This window comes from Haematobia irritans, chromosome 4 (genome assembly GCF_050003625.1).
Source record: "Haematobia irritans isolate KBUSLIRL chromosome 4, ASM5000362v1, whole genome shotgun sequence".
In the NCBI taxonomy this organism is placed as follows: Eukaryota; Metazoa; Arthropoda; class Insecta; order Diptera; family Muscidae; genus Haematobia; species Haematobia irritans.
The window spans coordinates 158,373,647-158,392,211 of NC_134400.1; the positions used below are offsets into that span (position 1 = coordinate 158,373,647).

An 18,565-nucleotide genomic window follows, 5' to 3' on the forward strand; every position below is an offset into this window, starting at 1 on the left:
TCCGTGTACATGATAATTTGAAAATGTTCATGTAATTTTTCTCCGTGTGAACATATGATTAATTGAGAAGATCTCGCAGTTCAATTCAATTCAAAACAAACTCAATTAAACTCGGCTTAATTCGTTAAAGAGCCTACATGCTATTTAGTGTAGATACAGCTAGGAAGAGATCAATAGCTATTCTCGGAAGAAAAAAAAGTGAATTTCTTCCAATGGCGAAAAGTATATGTGTTATTATCTTTAGTTTAATTTGTTGCATCGGTTCAATAATAAGTGAATCTGGCGAGAAATATGAACCACACTGGGCTAGTTTAGACAAACGGCCTCTTCCTGTATGGTATGATGAAGCCAAAGTAGGCATTTTCATACATTGGGGTGTATACTCTGTGCCAAGTATGGGTAGTGAATGGTTTTGGACAAATTGGAAAAGTAGGAAAATGAGAAAGTAATGGCAAAACATTTTTATTAATATATTTTTTTACTTTTTTTAATAGATTCAAAAGCACAAAACTATGTTGAGTTTATGGAGAACAATTATAAACCCGGCTTTTCTTATCAAGAATTCGCTCCCGATTTTACTGCCGAGCTCTTCAATGCCACTCAATGGGCTCTGTTATTTAAAAGCAGTGGAGCAAAGTGAGTAAATGCACTCGAGAGAATGTTATTAGGGTTGCCAGATCTTTTCAGGTTGTGCCCCAAAATTAAATTTTTTGAGTACTAAATTCGCGTTTCCCCATGAAAATGAAATTAAACCCAAATTTTTTCACTAATGACTTCCTGCCAACAATTTTTATAATACTGGCATATCATTGAGTGTAAAGATTTTTTTTTAGTATCTTTATTATGAGTCCATTTTGAAACAATGAAACGTTCCATATAAGCGACTTTTAAAAGTTTAACTGCCTGTTCATGAAACACAAAATCGACTCGAGACGAATCGTTCGTCTAGATTGAAACTAAAATAACTTTAGATATATTTGGTACAAAATCCTGAAATTTGTTATGAACTCGTTATTTCTGATTTACTATGGAACACCGAAACAATTGGGATTTCACAGACTCTTGTTTTCGATATATTAATATGTGATTTTTGACGAATCGTTCGTCTCGAGGCGAACGAAAATTCCACGAACAGGCGGTAAAGCGTGGTAAAAAGACACATTTTTACATTTATTAATAAAGGGTGATTTTTTAAGAATTATAGGAAAACAAGTAAGGAAAGTCTAAAGTCGGGCGGGGCCGACTATATTATACCCTGCACCACTTTGTAGATCTAAATTTTCGATACCATATCACATCCGTCAAATGTGTTGGGGGCTATATATAAGGGTTTGTCCCAAATACATACATTTAAATATCAATCGATCTGGAAAGAATTTAATAGACTTCTACAAAATCTATAGACTCAAAATTTTAGTCGGCTAATGCACTAGGTTGGAACACAATGTTAGTAAAAAATATGGGAAGTATTTAAATATGAAGCAATTTTTAGGAAACTTCGCAAAAGTTTATTTATGATTTATCGCTCGATATATATGTGTTAGAAGTTTAGGAAAATTAGAGTCATTTTGACAACTTTTCGACTAAGCAGTGGCGATTTTACAAGGAAAATGTTGGTATTTTTGCCATTTTTGTCGAAATCAGAAAAACATATATATGGGAGCTATATCTAAATCAGAACAGATTTCAACCAATTTTGGCACGCATAGCAACAATGCTAATTCTACTTCCTGTGCAAAATTTTAACTAAATCGGAGTTAAAAATTGGCCTCTGTGGTCATATGAGTGTAAATCGGGCGAAAGCTATATATGGGAGATATATTTAAATCTGAATCGATTTCAACTAAATTTGGCACGCATAGCTACAATGTTAATTCTAGTCCCTGTGCAAAATTTCAACTAAATCGGAGCAAAAAATTGGCCTCTGTGGTCATATGAGTGTAAATCGGGCGAAAGCTATATATGGGAACTATATCTAAATCTGAACCGATTTCAATCAAATTTTGCACACCTAACTGCACTACTAATTGTACTCCTAGTGCAAAATTTCAAACAAATTGGGCCAAAACTCTGGCTTCTAGGACCATATTAGTTCATATCGGGCGAAAGATATATATGGGAGCTATATCTAAATCTGAATCGATTTCAACCAAATTTAGCACGCATAGCTACAATTCTAAATCTACTTCCTGTGCAAAATTTCAACCAAATTGGGTCAAAACTCTGGATTTTAGGACCATATTAGTCCATATCGGGCGAAAGATATATATGGGAGCTATATCTAAATCTGAACCGATTTCAATCAAATTTTGCATACTTAACTATACTACTAATTGTACCCCTAGTGCAAACTTTCAACCAAATTCGGCCAAAAATCTGGCTTCTGGGGCCATATAAGTCCATATCGGGCAAAATATATATATGGGAGCTATATCTAAATCTGAACCGATTTCAATCAAATTTTGCACACTTGACTACACGACTAAGTGTTATGTTTGTACAAAATTTCAAGCAAATCGGTATAAAACTCTGGCTGCTGGGTCCATATTAGTGCATATCGGGCGAAAGATATATATGGGAGCTATATCTAAATCTGAACCGATTTCTTCCAAAATCAATAGGGTTCTATTCCGACCCAAATTAGGAACATGTGCCAAATTTGAAGGCGATTGAACTTAAATTGCGACCTAGACTTTGATCACAAAAATGTGTTCACAGACAGACGGACGGACAGACGGACATGGTTATATCGACTCAGGGACCCACCCTGAGCATTATTGCCAAAGACACCATGTGTCTATCTCGTCTCCTTCTGGGTGTTACAAACATATGCACTAACTTATAATACCCTGTTCCACAATGTGGCGCAGGGTATAAAAACAAAAATAACATGAAATTCAAAAAAAAAAATCATGAATTCTTTATTTGAGTCGATAGTACGAATCGAGCATCTAGAACCATTATTTTTTTCCGATTTGCCTGAAATACAAAATGTAGAGGTATTTGGCCAAAAATAATCTACCAAAATTTGAAGAAAATTTTTCCAAAAAAAAACTACCAAATAAAAAAATCTTGATTTGCCGAGTTTGATCAAATGTTGGTGGTTATTATGGAAAAAATGTTTCTTCAAAATAAGTGTTTTATTGTTTTATTTTAAAAGTTTATTTATTTATGACCACTCCTAATAGTAACAATTTATTTGAGTGTATAAATATCCCTTGAGACCTTGCCAATATGGCATAAAACAAAAATTAAAGTTGTTTATAGAAAATATGTAAATTTATAGAAAATTTTGTCAAAATTTTATTTCTATAGAATATTTAGTCAACATTTTATTTCTATAGGAAATTGTTTCAAAGTTTTATTTCTATGGAAAATTTTGTCAAAATTTTATTTCTATAGAAAATTTTGTCAAAATTTTATTTCTGTAGAAAATTTTGTCAAAATTGTATTTCTATAGAAAATTTTGTCAAAATTTTATTTCTATAGAAAATTTTGTCAAAATTTTATTTCTATAGAAAATTATGTCAACATTTTATTTATCTCCTCCTCTAATCCTAATAGTAACAATTTATTTGAGTGTATAAATATCCCTTGAGACTTTGCTAATATGGCATAAAACAAAAATTAAAGTTGTTTATATAGAAAATATGTAAATTTATAGAAAATTTTGTCTAAATTTTTTTTCTATAGAAAATTTTGTCAAAATTTTATTTCTATAGAACATTTAGTCAAAATTTTATTTCAGTAGAAAATTTTGACAAAATTGTATTTCTATAGAAGATTTTGCCAAAATTTTATTTCTATAGAAAATTTTGCCAAAATTTTATTTCTATAGAAGATTTTGTCAAAATTTTATTTCAATAGAAAATTTTGACAAAATTTTATTCCTATAGAAGATTTTGTCAAAATTTTATTTCTAAGGAAAATTTTGTTGTTTATAGAAAGTATGTATATTTATAGAAAATTTTGTCAAAATTTTGTTTTTCTATAGAAAATTTTGCCAACATTTTATTTCTATAGAAAATTTTGTCAAAATTTTATATCTATAGAAAATTTTGTAAAAATTTTATTTCCAAATAAAATTTTTTGAAAATTTTATTTCTATAGAAAATTTTGTAAAAATTTTATTTCTATAGAAGATTTTGTCAACATTTTATTTCTGTATGAATTTGTCAACATTCCATTTCTATAGAAAATTTTGTCAAAATTTTATTTCTATACAAAATTTCAAAAATTTATTTCTTGAGGAAATTTGTGAAGTACTGCTTAGTAGGGCAGGACAATTTTGCAAAATCTACCAAAACATCAATCAAAAAATCTACCATTTTGGGTAGAATTGTACCAACTGTCACAACCGTACCCATAACCCGTTTTAACTTCTTGGTCTTCGAGACACCGCTATTTTTATCCGATTTACCTGAAATTGGAAATCTAGAGGTATTTTAGGCCCATAAATAAGTCTGCCGAAGATGATGTGTACCGCTCCATGTATTGGTACAGCCCCCTTATAGCGCGATCTCCCGATTTAACTTCCCATGTTTTGATATAGCCCCCATATAGACTGATCTCCCAATTTGATTTATTGAGCGTCTAGACACCCCAATTTTTATCCGATTCGTCTGGAATTCAAAATATTCCATAAATAGGTTTAACGAATATGGTGTGTATCTATCCTTCTTTTGGTATATATGTTTGCTTGGGAGTGTATATGTATGTTATCAAATCCACCTGAAATCCTATATATTTTCGAGTAACCCGTTACGACGAAGAGTTGTTTAATGGAAATAGCTCTGTTTTGATTCATGGTGTTGGGTTTTTAAAATGCGGCCGGACATATCCCCAACGCACATGTCGCCCGAAATGATTTTTCGGCATTATGACCTCCCTTGGGGCGGTCAAATCGGATAATTTCAGTTTGGGCTTTATGTCCTCCCTCATCACGGTCATATTTAAGCCCCATAAAAAATGTGGGTGTTTGAAATTAAGTTTGTTGCATTTAAAACATCATAACGTTATTTTTAAAACAAGTAAGGAAAGTCTAAAGTCGGGCGGGGCCGACTATATTATATCCTGCACCACTTTGTAGATCTAAATTTTCGATACCATATCACATCCTATATATAAACGTTTGTCCCAAATACATACATTTAAATATCACTCGGTCTGGACATAATTTGATAGACTTCCACAAAATCTATAGATTAAAAATTTAAGTCGGCTAATGCACAGGGGTAGAACACAATGTTAGTAAAAAAATATGGGAAACATTTAAATCTGAAGCAATTTTAAGGAAACTTCGCAAAAGTTGTTTTTATGATTTTTCGCTCGATATATATACATTTTTACAATTTTTCGACTAAGCAGTGGCGATTTAACCAGGAAAATTTTGGTATTTTTACCATTTTTGTCGAAATCGGAAAAATATATATGGGAGTTATATCTAAATCTGAACCGATGTCAACCAAATTTGGCACGCATAGCTACAATGCTAATTCTACTCCTTGTGCAAAATTTCAACTAAATCGGAGTTAAAAATTGGCCTCTGTGGTCATATGAGTGTAAATCGGGCGAACGATATATATGGGAGATATATCCAAATCTGAACCGATTTCAACCAAATTTGGCACGCATAGTTACAATGGTAATTCTACTCCCTATGCAAAAGGGAGTCACCGTGGTGCAATGGTTAGCATGCCCGCCTTGCATACACAAGGTCGTGGGTTCGATTCCTGCTACGACCGAACACCAAGAAATTTTTCAGCGGTGGATTATCCCACCTCAGTAATGTTGGTGACATTTCTGAGGGTTTCAAAGCTTCTCTAAGTGGTTTCACTGGAATGTGGAACGCCGTTCGGACTCGGCTATAAAAAGGAGGTCCCTTGTCATTGAGCTTAACATGGAATCGGGCAGCACTCAGTGATAAGAGAGAAGTTCACCACTGTGGTATCACAATGGACTGAATAGTCTAAGTGAGCCTGATACATCGGGCTGCCACCATAAGCGTAGGAAGGCCTCTGGGGAGGGGGCTTAGACCCCCCCAGAAAAATTTTAGACCCAACCAGAATTTGAAAACCTATTTACGATTTTACATTTTTATAAAAATTAAACAAGTATATACTCGTACAGCGCACAAAGTTTCACTAAAGACTTTCATGTACAATCGAATTACTTAAGTTGTGGTAGAAGTCTGATATTTATGAAATAAAGCTGTGGTTGAACTTATGATTTAGTTGAATAAAAAATACTAATTGATATTAAAACTATTCTTTCATAAATTAATATCTTAATAATGCTGCAAAAAGCGTCGCCAAAAAAGAAGTGAAAATCTTCTTTTTGGGTTTGGAAGTGGTACAAAATTGGCGGAGAAGCGATGAATGTAATATGAAATTTTCATAGAACGAATGTCCACCGTTTCAACAACCGTTGTAATGAATTTGCATCACTTCTTAGGGTGTGCTCTGAATTCAGTGTTTTGAATGTGAATTAAAAATTTTGTGATATTTTCCCAAATAAATAATTTTTATACTTTTTTATGATTTTTTAATGCATTCTAACGCTTGTTTGAAACGTTTTTTTCAAATATTATCGATTGTTCTATAATGGCATTAGCATTTTTGTGGCAAAATTTGAATAATTTGTACCATTTTATTTATTCTTGCTCTTTTTTTAAACTATTTGAAAAAACAAAACAAAAAATTACTCATTAAAATGTAAAAAAAATAAGTTAAAAAACTTCCTGTGTAGTTAAAATAGTTAACTTCTTTGTGAGGACATTTTTGGAAGTGCTTTTAAAGTTGTGCCTTTAGAACAACTCCCAATTTTTTGCTGGGAAAAGTGTGGAACTACCCTACGGGAAATGGATCAACCACAGAAATGGTACAGGACTAGTCCCTGGTGTGTATGGACCAGTCCCAGTTCTGATCAAAACGTATGGAAGGGACCGTCCACTTTAACATGGGTTTGTCATTGACGAAGTAAACTTACATTTTAGAACGCGTCTTGGACTCATCCCAAAGGACACGTCCTGGGACAATTTAGCAGGAGCAACCCATAAACAGGTCCTCAGGAACCAGTCTCGGACAAACTCTTAGAAATCTCTTTCAATTTGGGCTCCCAATCGAACCCGAAATGAAAAAAAAACTTTTGAAATATGTCGAACAAAAGGTTATTCTGATCATTTTATTTCACTAAATGTGAAAATTGCAACTAACTGGAGCACAGGTACCAGTTCTGTGATAGGTCCGGCAGTGGCAATTTGCACCAATTTCCCGTGGGGTACTTTTAGTTGCTTTATTATAAATTGATTGTCGAGTTATTTTGATGTCTATTTTTTATTCAATTTTATGAAATAAAACGTTAGTTGAACCTATAAGTTCAGTCTATAAAGTTTTAGCTAGGGAGGCTATAGCCCCCCCCCCCCCCCCCAGGAAAATTGTCTAACTACGCTAATGGCTGCCACATAACCTAACCTAACCTATGCAAATTTTTAACTAAATCGGAGTTAAAAACTGGCCTCTGTGGTCATATGAGTGTAAATCGGGCGAAAGCTATATATGGGAGCTATATCTAAATCTGAACCGATGTCAACCAAATTTGGCACGCATAGCTACAATGCTAATTCTACTCCTTGTGCAAAATTTCAACTAAATCGGAGTTAAAAATTGGCCTCTGTAGTCATATGAGTGTAAATCGGGCGAAAGCTATATATGGGAGATATATCCAAATCTGAACCGATTTCAACCAAATTTGGCACGCATAGTTACAATGCTAATTCTACTCCCTATGCAAAATTTCAACTAAATCGGAGCAAAAAATTGGCCTCTGTAGGCAAATAAGTGTAAATCTTGCGAAAGCTATATATGGGAGCTATATCTAAATCTGAACCGATTTGGCTGATATTTGGCAAGTTTTTCGAGACTCATAAAATATGCGAATGTACGGAATTTGAGGAAGATCGGTTGATATACACGCCAATTATGACCAGATCGGTGAAAAATATATATGGCTGCTATATCTAAGTCTGAACCGATTTTTTCCAAAATCAATAGGGATCGTCTTTGAGTCGAAACAGGACCCTATACCAAATTTTAGGACAATCGGACTAAAACTGCGAGCTGTACTTTGCACACAAAAATACATCAACAGACAGACAGACGGACAGACAGACAGACAGACAGACATCGCTAAATCGACTCAGAATTTAATTCTAAGCCGATCCGTATACTAAAAGGTTGGTCTATGATTACTCCTTCTTGGCGTTACATACAAATGCACAAACTTTTTATACCCTGTACCACAGTAGTGGTGAAGGGTATAAATATGTTTTTCCGGAAATTTCGTGGTACTTCTAAGTAATCTGCAGTCAAAGTTGAAAATCAAATTTCGACTAAAAATTAAAAAAAAAAAACTAAAAATTGGAATTTACATAATATTTACCAGAGATGAAAGTATTGGTGGTACACTGAAAAAAATATTGTCGTGAGATCAAAGATTTCGTGTCTTTAAAATACGAATGCAAATTTTGCTTAGCATATAAGACGCATTTCTCTAATATAAAGTTTTTTTCCTTGACCAAAAGGCCATAAACTTTTCAATGAAGTCGTGTTGTCCTTATAATTAAGTGATGGGACTTAAAAATGGGTATCATAACATGAAAGAATTTTTTTTGGGCTAAGGTCAACTTGACTTTAATAATTCAGAAAAATTCTTTAAAGTTAATGAAATTGTCTTTAAATTTGTTGCCTTTTTGCATCTTGACTACAAAGCAAAAAATCGTTCAAAAATAGGACATGTTTTTCAACGCTTTATTTCAAAGATGTTTTTTACTTGAAACATAGCATAATTTCTACTGGAAGGCTCGTCTGAATTTGGAAAATAAAGTTTGTCCTTAACTCGTTTTTAAAGGACTTTGATAGCATATGAAGAAAAAAAGCTGAAAAAGCGAACAATAAAAATTTGCTTCCTACACGGATGAAAAAGACTGTTTTTCATATGTTTGGCTATAAACATTATATGTTTGGAACACAAATTTTTAAACACAATATTTTTGAGTGCAAGCATATAATGTTCATAAACTAGCATAACATGTTTGGGACATATATGTTAATATGTTAGAACATATTATGTTTGGGACATAAAATGTTTGTAAATATAATATGCTTGGATGCAAACATATATTAATTTAGAAATAGCCTATAAAAATATATGTGTTTAGTAGCTTGGAGCGCTATTTAACAGGGAGCGATATTGAATTAAGTTGGTGGTTGTTGCTTGTTATTACAAAATTAACATTTTATTTTTCCTTGGGCAATTGATCAGCTACTTCTTTGATCCTTACAAACTGTGTGGTCCGCTGTTCGAATCCCCGTCCGGCAAAAGGTAAAATTAAAATAAAAATAATCATACAATTGAATAATTTCTTCTACAATGTTTGTATTACAGAAAAAGGTGCTAAGAACTAAAAAATCTCGTGGAAGTGAGAAAGATGTGGGGGAATATACAATTGGGCAGAAACAAAATTTTGAGCATTCAGGTCGAAAACCTATGTTGTTAGCATCTATATTACCTGTTTATTTTCATAATTCATTATGATTGTAAATATATAAATAAATAAATAAAATTTTGAGAACAATATTGTTTGGGAGAATTTTTTTTAAGCATATAATATTTTTGGGTGCAAAATGCTTCCAAACATATTATATGTTCATTGAATTTGGATGCAAAAATACAAAATGTTTGGAACTTAGACTACCCAAACATATATTGTTTAGACCAATATGCTTTCAAACATATTATATATTGGAAGAGATCAAACATATAAATGTTTGGGCAATACCCAAAAATATATATGCTTGAAGCAAAATATGTTTGGGAGTATATGTTACAGAAGCGATTTTTTGTGAGCGTGTAGAAGCAAGTACACAAAACCCAAATTTAATAGAGAATTGTGTCTTAAAAGTATCCTTACTTATATTCTCCGCTTCTTTGGCTCGGAATCAATACCAAATTTTTTAAAGTAAAGACAAAATCTTTGGAACCGGGCATGCTTGTTTTTCAGTGTAAACAAAAAGTGTGTATTGTAAAAGTATCTCTATTCTCTACTAAAATCAAGTTGTTTATTTGTAAATGAAAACTTAGTTCAATGCTCACTGTATTTTTTAAGATACAACCATTATTTTTCAATGCTCACTGTATTTTTGAAGATACAACCATTATTTTTTCAAAAAAACACAAACAATTTTTTTGACAAAAAAATTTATTATGCACTGATAGAAAAAACTTCGTTATATTAACGAAATGTGTCATTGAAATTGAGACAATGAAACAAATTCGTTGATATAACGACATTTTTCGTTATTATAATGAATTTTCTGTTAATCAATGAAACGTTTCGTACTATTAACAAATATTTTCATTGTCGCAATGAAAATGTTTCATTACATCAATGAAATAGTTTCGATGGCTCAATTTTAATGAAATTTTCTTTGTGTGTGTAGATGTTCTTTTTTACCATTCCGTCGTTGATCTTGTGCATTTAAGGGTTAACTGACATTAGTGATCTTTCGTACATTCTTACAGATATGTGGTATTGACAAGTAAACATCATGATGGATATTGTCTTTGGCCTTCACATCAATCCTTTGGATGGAATTCCATGGATGTTGGACCGAAAAGAGATATAATCCGTAAGCATATGTGTATAATTTTACTTCTCTGAAACATTTTTTATTTAATATATTAATTTTATATTTTTATATAATTATTAAATATTTTACCTATTTTTTTTTTTTAGGAGAACTATCGTTGGCCCTACGCCAGCATAGCGATTTGAAATTTGGACTATATTATTCGCTATTCGAATGGTTCAATAGGATGTATATAAATGATAAGCTTCATATATTCTTAACGCAGGATTATGTGAACCAAAAAGTAAGACCAGAACAGGAATTCTTGGTTCGAGAATATCTACCGGAAATAATATGGTCAGATGGTGACTGGGAGGCACCGGATAAATATTGGAAGTCCGAAGAATTTATAGCATGGTAAGAAAATATTGAGTTGCTAGGCAGCTAATGGATACACTCTTGGAAAAACAATTGCCACAAAACATAAAAACAGTTGATCTGTTTTTAAACCAACAGAACTATGCTATTTTTGCTACACGGAACAAAATATATTCGTAAGCAAACGCATTTCCTGTAACGTCGCATGTCTCTGATACAAAGATTTTCTATTTGACCAAAAGTTGATAAACTTTTCATTGAAGGGGTTTTGTCCTTAGAGTTAGGTGATTCGACTTTAAAATGGGTATCTTTATATAAAAGAAAAAGAAAATTGTGTAGGACAAAATTCATCTTGGCTTTAATGAAATCTCCTTTAAATTGGTTGATTTTTTGTATACAAAAACCTAACCTAACCTAAATTTTAGGACACACAATTTAAACAATATGTATGACAAATTCCTTTAAAATAGTGACAATTTTATTAAAAGAAAGTTTATAACCTTTGCTGCTCAATTTTTTTGATTAAATTAAATTTTTTTGATTTAAATTTAAAGTCATATGACATTGAACTAAGGAAAGTTTTGCTTAAAGCAAAGAAAAACATTTTTGATTTAATGAAATTATCTTTAAGTTAACTGATACATTGTATCTTTAGTTTTAATATAAAAAGTTTCAAATATAGACTAACATTTATTTTGAGAATTTTGTGTATTTGGTTTAAAGTTTTTTTTTTTGGAATTAAGAAAATATTTTTTACTTTCAAGTATCTGTTATAATTTTGATGTTTAGCCCTGCATTTGTTTGTACACTCAAAAACAGTTTACTTGGATCCAAAGACATAGACAAAGATGCTAAATCCTTAAAATAAATCGTAGACTATATTTGAAGCGTTTTTATCTTAAATCTATAACATAGATTCAATATTTCAGTTAATTTATGGACGATTTCTTTAAATCAAAAATATGTTTCTTTACTTTAAAGAAATTTTGCCTTAGTTCAAAGGCATACAACTTTAACGGAGGTACCCAAATTTCCAAAATTTGTGTCCTAAATTTAATAAAAACAAAAAAGTTTTATGCAAAGATTATTAACTTTATTTTAATTGAAATTTCATTATTTTAAGAAAATGGTTCCTTAATATTTTGTAAATTGCGCATCCTAAAATTTTGGTTGCATAATCTTTTATATCACGTAAATATTTTTTTTTTCGATGTACGTGAATAGTTTTATCGCAAAAAGAATGAAAATTCTATAAATTTAATCTGTATCCTAATCTTAATTTTTATCGATCTTAGAACTATGCATGTCGCTAAAAATATCTTCATTTTCAAAAAGCTACACGCAAAGAAAACAAAAACGTTTTGAAAACGTGTACCGAAAACGTTTTTCTTTTGTTAGAGTTTTTGAATTTCTTCGAAAATTTTAAACTTTTATCACCAAAAAAAATTCTTTTGTTACAAAATTTTTATTTTTTCAATAGAAAAAAAAATATTTTTGAACCAACAACACAGTCCATTTCGTTTATATACAGCACTGTTCTTTTCTGACTTTAAGTCTTTAATAAGGCACATTTTACAGTTTTATAGTATAAATACTATATTAAGTAGTATGTAATGTTGACCAACTTTTCGGAATTTTCCGAACATATATGTAAAAAAAAGCAAAAACAAAAAAATTTTGGTGTTCGGTCGAAGCAGGGATCGAACTCAGGACCTTTGCTACACACAAAAAAAAATTTTCTGATTCAATCACGAAATTAATTGATCCAATTAATTTTTTAATTGAAATGTCTTCAATCACAGAAATGATAATATCAATTAAAAAATTAATTGAAGGTCAATTAAAAATTAATTGATCCAATTAAAAAATTAATTGATACTATTTATTTTTGTGATTGATTTTTGTTTCAATTAAAAAATTTGTTGATTCAATTAAATTTTTAATTGAATATTTTTTAAAACTCAATTAAAATTTTAATTGGAAATTTTTTCGTGAAATTTTTTTCTGTGTATGCAAGGCGGACGTAGCAACCACTGCTCCACGGTGCCGTGGGCGCCGCAAGCTATGCTATATAAATATAACTTATATGGATAATTGTCTATTGGTGACAATAACAGCTACGTAGTCCAGTGGATAGTGTGTTGGCTTACAAATTGCATGGTCCGCGGTTCGATTCTCCGTCCAGGCGAAAGATAACATTTAAAAAATTTATAAAATCGAATAATTTTTTCTACATTGTTTGTATTACAGAAAAAGGTACTAAGAACTAAAAAACCTCGTGGAAGTAAAAAAGATGCGAGGGAAAATTAAATTAACCAGAAAAGATTGTTTGTTTTTGTTTTTTTGCGTTAGTTTTTATGAAATTGTTTTTACATCCTTGAAAAGAATAAACGTTTATCACAAAAAGTATATACTTTTCTTCGAAATGAACTTCCTCCAAAAAGCAAATGAGAAACGAACTTTGTTTGTCTAAAATCTCGTTTGGGAGGAAAGAATTATTTTTTTGCGTGTACATCTTTGGCTCGGAATTAATATGAAAATCCTTAAGGAAGGTCAAAATATTTGGATCCGAGAAAACTGTTTTTTTGTTTTTTTTTGTTTGAGTTTATCTTAGTTACAAAGTTAAACAGCGTTCAAAAATAGGAAGCGTCTTTCAAAACCTTATTTGTGTTTTAAATATATCCTTAGTGTAATTCCTTGCTTCTTCGGCCCGGAACAAATACCAAAATAATTCCAGTAAAGACAAAAACTTTTTTTCAGTGTAGTTATATTAATTCGCTTGTTTGTTGTTTTATTTCCTTTAATACTAGGCTCTATAATGACAGCCCCGTACGTGACACTGTTGTTACCAATGACCGCTGGGGCATTGGTACTGGCTGTAAGCATGGCGATTTCTACAACTGTCAGGATCGTTTTAATCCTGGTGTCTTGCAGAAGCATAAATGGGAAAATGCATTCACTCTTGATAAAAATAGCTGGGGTCAACGGTACGATTTAACATTGAATGACTTTATGACAAGTGAAGAAGTTATACATGAAATTGTCACTACTGTTAGTTGCAATGGCAATGTCCTTGTCAATGTTGGTCCTACAAAATATGGCACAATATTGCCAATTTTTGAAGAAAGATTACGTGATATGGGCCAATGGTTAAAAGTGAATGCTGAAGCTATTTATGGCTCGAAACCATGGACTCAACAGAATGATACAGTTACTCCAGGCGTATGGTATACCAGTTCAACGAATGCGAATGATTTGTCTCAAAAAGAGAGAATTGTAATTTTTGCCATTGTTTTGGAATATCCTTATGAGACAAATTCGTTGGACATATATCCATGGGGTAAAAAGTACAATGAAACAACAACTACAGTGGCTTTGGTGGGTTTGGAGGAGTTGGATGTTAGTATTATCTCAATTACAATGTTGGGCATGGAGGATACAGGAATAAAGGTAGGTGTGCTCATCTGGCAGTAATGAGTTGGCCTGGAGTTTAATATCCATTTACTTTTTGATTTATGTTTCTTAGTGGCAACTAAATGGGCCTGCTATCAGTATTCAATTTCCTCCCAAACACCATATTGATCGTAGAGGATTGAAATACGCTTGGACCTTTAAAATTAGTATAGAAAATGTGTAATACGATATTGGATTTATAATTGTAAAATATAAAAATTTACTCATAGAAAAAATCTGCTAAAATACAGCCTGTGTTTGTTGTTATATTGTCTTTACACATAAAAAAATGTTTGATTCAATCACAAAATTAATTGATCCAATTAATTTTTTTAATTGAAATGTCTTCAATCACGAAAATTATAGTATCAATCACAGTTTTAATTCAGCATAAAAAAATACTTGATTAAAAAATTAATGGATTTCATTAGCAAATTTCAATTAATTTTTAAATTTTAAATTTTTAATTGATGTTGATTGCAAAATTCAAGTAATTTTTTCAGTATACTATATTTCAATAACTTTCTATAAGAAATTTTCATATTTTTTTAATTTGTTTCAAAAATTGATGGTTTCAAACAAATTTTTAATCAAAAAAAAAAACCATAAGTTTTAAAGTGACTTACTCTTCCGAATTTGATAAAAAATTGATTGTATCAATTAATTATTTCATTTGATTGGAAGTTTTCAACTTCAATCAACTTTTTAATTGGCAATGTTTTGGATATATATATTTTTTTTCTGTGTATTTGTTTATTCGTAATATCTTTAAAGTTCGGTTTTCAAGCCGAAAATCATCTTTTTCCACAATTACTTTTTTGAATCCATTAATTTTAAAGAAATTCTACACAATCAATGTTTTAAAACGTTTGCATCCAAGATTTGACAAAATTGATTAAAAATATAATCGTCTTAAATATTTTTGCACTTTTATTTTAGAGTTTTGGTTGAAAATAGGGTTTTCTTTTTCCCTGACTTTTTTGGGAAAGCGGGAATTTTTTCGAATTTCCCGGGATCCCGGTCAAAGCGAAACTTGCTTTGATGTGGAATACGTTTATACATTTGAATAAATTAGAAATCGCCTAAAGCTACGGTTATAAGGCGCTCTCTGGAATCTAACAATATATATTATGTTGTTCTCTTACATCAGTCATAAATCTCTTTCGGTATAGTTTTCGGAAGATCACTATTAATATAGTGGGATTTTTTGTAACACTAAAAAAACTGTTTGGAAATGAAAGAAACTTATTTCGATTTCACTTTCGTTAAACGGGGTCAATAAATGCACATTTTCAGTCAATATTCCCAAAAGGGAAACACTACCATGTAATACGGCATTCACATTACACTTCCAAAATCCACTTGAATTAGATTTCAGTTATCGTATGCCCTATAAATAAGGGCTTTAAACCTCAATTTTAATAGATTTCAAGGCTAATGTGTATAAGGTATAAATTTGAAATTAAAGGGTGATACGGTCAAAATTTGGTCAAGGGAAAACGCGTGTAACAATAACATTAAATTTCTTTTTCAAGTTCAATTAGTATAAAATTCAGGAAAAATATTCAGTTAGGCTTTCGCTTTTCCAAATCCGAATTGCCGGGCCTCACGCTTGACACCTGCCATCAGATTTTGTACAGCCACCTTGTCCACCTTCTTCGCCGCAGAATGCCAGTTTGCCTTGAACTGCTGCTCGTCCTTAGCAGTTTTTTTGGTCTTCTTTAGGTTCCGCTTGACAATAGCCCAGTATTTCTCAATTGGGCGGAGCTCTGGTGTGTTGGGAGGGTTCTTGTCCTTGGGAACCATCTGCACGTTGTTGGCGGCGTACCACTCCATGGCCTTTTTACCGTAATGGCAAGATGCCAAATCCGGCCAAAACAGTACGGAACAACCGTGTTTCTTCAGGAAAGGCGGCAGACGTTTATTCAAACACTCTTTCACGTAAATTTCTTGGTTGACAGTCCCGGAAGCTATGAAAATGCTGCTTTTCAGGCCACAGGTACAGATGGCTTTCCAAACCAGATATTTCTTTGCGAACTTTGACAGTTTTATGTGCTTGAAAATATCTGCTACCTTTCCCCTTCCTTTTGCCGTATAAAACTCCTGTCCCGTATAAAACTCCTGTCCTGCTTGTAGTGGGCTTTGACGTAGGTTTCGTCGTCCATTACCACGCAGTCAAACTTCGTCAACATCGTCGTGTACAGCCTCCGGGATCGCGCTTTGGCCATCGTATTTTGTTTATCATCGCGATTTGGAGTCACTACCTTCTTGTAAGTCGATAGTCCGGCTCGTTTTTTTGGCTCGATGCACGGTTGTAGACGATACACCCAGCTTATTTGCAGCATCTCGGTTGATTTGGCAACTTTTAGCGGTTTTGCCAGCTTTGCGTGCGAGTAGCTCGGATTTTCGCGATGCGCGAGCAAAATTTTGATACGCTGCTCTTCTTGCTTGGACGGCATTTTGACAACTGAAGAGTGAATTCCAAAATCAAAATAGGAGCCACATTCTACACACACACACCTTCAAAATGAGGGGTGTTCAGGTTTTTTAAATGCAAAATTGAAAGAAATACGTCAAGTTTATATTGACCAAATTTTGACCGTATCACCCTTTAAAGTAATTATCTTAAAAAAGGTTCGAATTTTCTTATTTCATAAAAAACATCCTTCCAATAATTATGAAATTTTGAAATTGTGCAATTGCCAACGTGGGTTACATAAGGTAAAATGTCCCGTTGTTTTTAAAGGTTTACTCAGTCTACCAGTCTATCGGAATGTCGGTTTACAGATATATGACAATCATAAATAAGGAAGTGCAAACTTCTTTTTAACAATTGGGAGTCCGTTGGATTCTGGATTAGAACCCACGACTATGTATGCTCCACAAGGTAACTACGACGACTTGGTACCATAGTTATTCACATTCCAAACTTCCAAAATCCACCTTAACTAGATTTCAACTGTCATTTGCCATACAAAACCCTCTATTATACGTAATATATTGTAAAGAAAATTTCCCGGGAATTCCCGCACTTTATTCCCGGGAAAGCGGGAAAAATAGCAATGTCCCGGGAATTCCCGGGATCCCGTTCCCGGGAAAAAACCCTAGTTGAAAACCACCCACCTTTAGATTCCACACCGAAAGAAAAAGCGTACGTCACCTTGACGATTGAGTTTCATCAATGCGTTTTCGTCTATGCGATGAAAAGTTTCGTCCATGGGAGTATTTCGGTAGTCCACGTGACGAAATCAATCATCAAAGTCAATTTTTGTTCTTTTCATAGTTCGTCACATTGATGATCTAGTTTCGTCTATGAGACGAAATTATTTTCTTTCGGATTCAGCAAAAGTTAACCAAAATTAACATTTGATTTAAATTAATTTCGTTTATATGAAGTCCCAATATATGAATAATAGAAGTTGGACAAAAGTTTTAAGTGTTTTATTTTCATGATGTATCAAGGATGCTGGTTTTCGTCAATGCGACGAAAGAATCTTCAAATTGATGAAACACACTTTTCTCTGAAATGTGTATCAAAAAATCTCAATGCTAACTAAAACATAAAACGATATACAGTGTATATAGTATATAGATGTTTGTAATTTAGATTTTTCCATTAGTACTAAAGTGAAACACCTAAAAGTCGAATCAATAGTCAATGTGACGAAACAGTGTTCAATGTGATGATAAAATTCATACGTTCTGTAGATGTGTGTTTATTTCTCTACCTAAAAAAACACACACACGACCAAATGCGCTTGCTACGTTTTGTTTTTAAAATAACTGTACACAGCTTTTATTAATGAGAGCTAAGTTATTTTTGTTGGGTATTTCATGCTCTCTCCACATTTAACTTAACTCAAACGAGTATTTGAGCAAACATTTGTTCACATGTTTGTTTTTAAATGGGCTTACAAGACATATGAGAACAATAAAAGTCGTCAAAATGACGAAAATAGTAATCAAATAGACGAAAAGTTTCATCTACTCCGTTGACATGTATTCAAATACTAATGCAATAACACATCCATACGTAGTTGTGTGGTAGAAATATTGTTTTTTTCTGTGCGGTAAGAACATTTCAAATGGTTCCTCTCAGTTGTTGA

At 32.2% G+C, this 18,565-nt stretch overlaps 1 protein-coding gene across 1 annotated transcript; it reads left to right on the top strand.

Annotated features, from left to right (window-relative positions):
- Positions 1-144: 144 nt before the first annotated feature.
- On the top strand, positions 145-14,707 carry Fuca (alpha-L-fucosidase). Its single transcript, XM_075306441.1, has 6 exons — positions 145-429; positions 495-636; positions 10,582-10,688; positions 10,796-11,045; positions 13,817-14,456; positions 14,533-14,707. Exons 1-6 carry the CDS (start codon positions 213-215, stop codon positions 14,641-14,643), a joined length of 1,467 nt encoding a protein of 488 aa, XP_075162556.1. The 5' UTR covers positions 145-212; the 3' UTR covers positions 14,644-14,707.
- Positions 14,708-18,565: the final 3,858 nt, after the last annotated feature.

Bases quoted from the DNA above. Each gene is read 5' to 3' on its own strand.
- Fuca (XM_075306441.1), top strand. From the start codon at position 213: ATGGCGAAAAGTATATGTGTTATTATCTTTAGTTTAATTTGTTGCATC. The intron at 637-10,581 runs GTGAGTAAATGC...ACATTCTTACAG, and splicing joins TTTAAAAGCAGTGGAGCAAA to ATATGTGGTATTGACAAGTA. The intron at 14,457-14,532 runs GTAGGTGTGCTC...TATGTTTCTTAG, and splicing joins TGGAGGATACAGGAATAAAG to TGGCAACTAAATGGGCCTGC.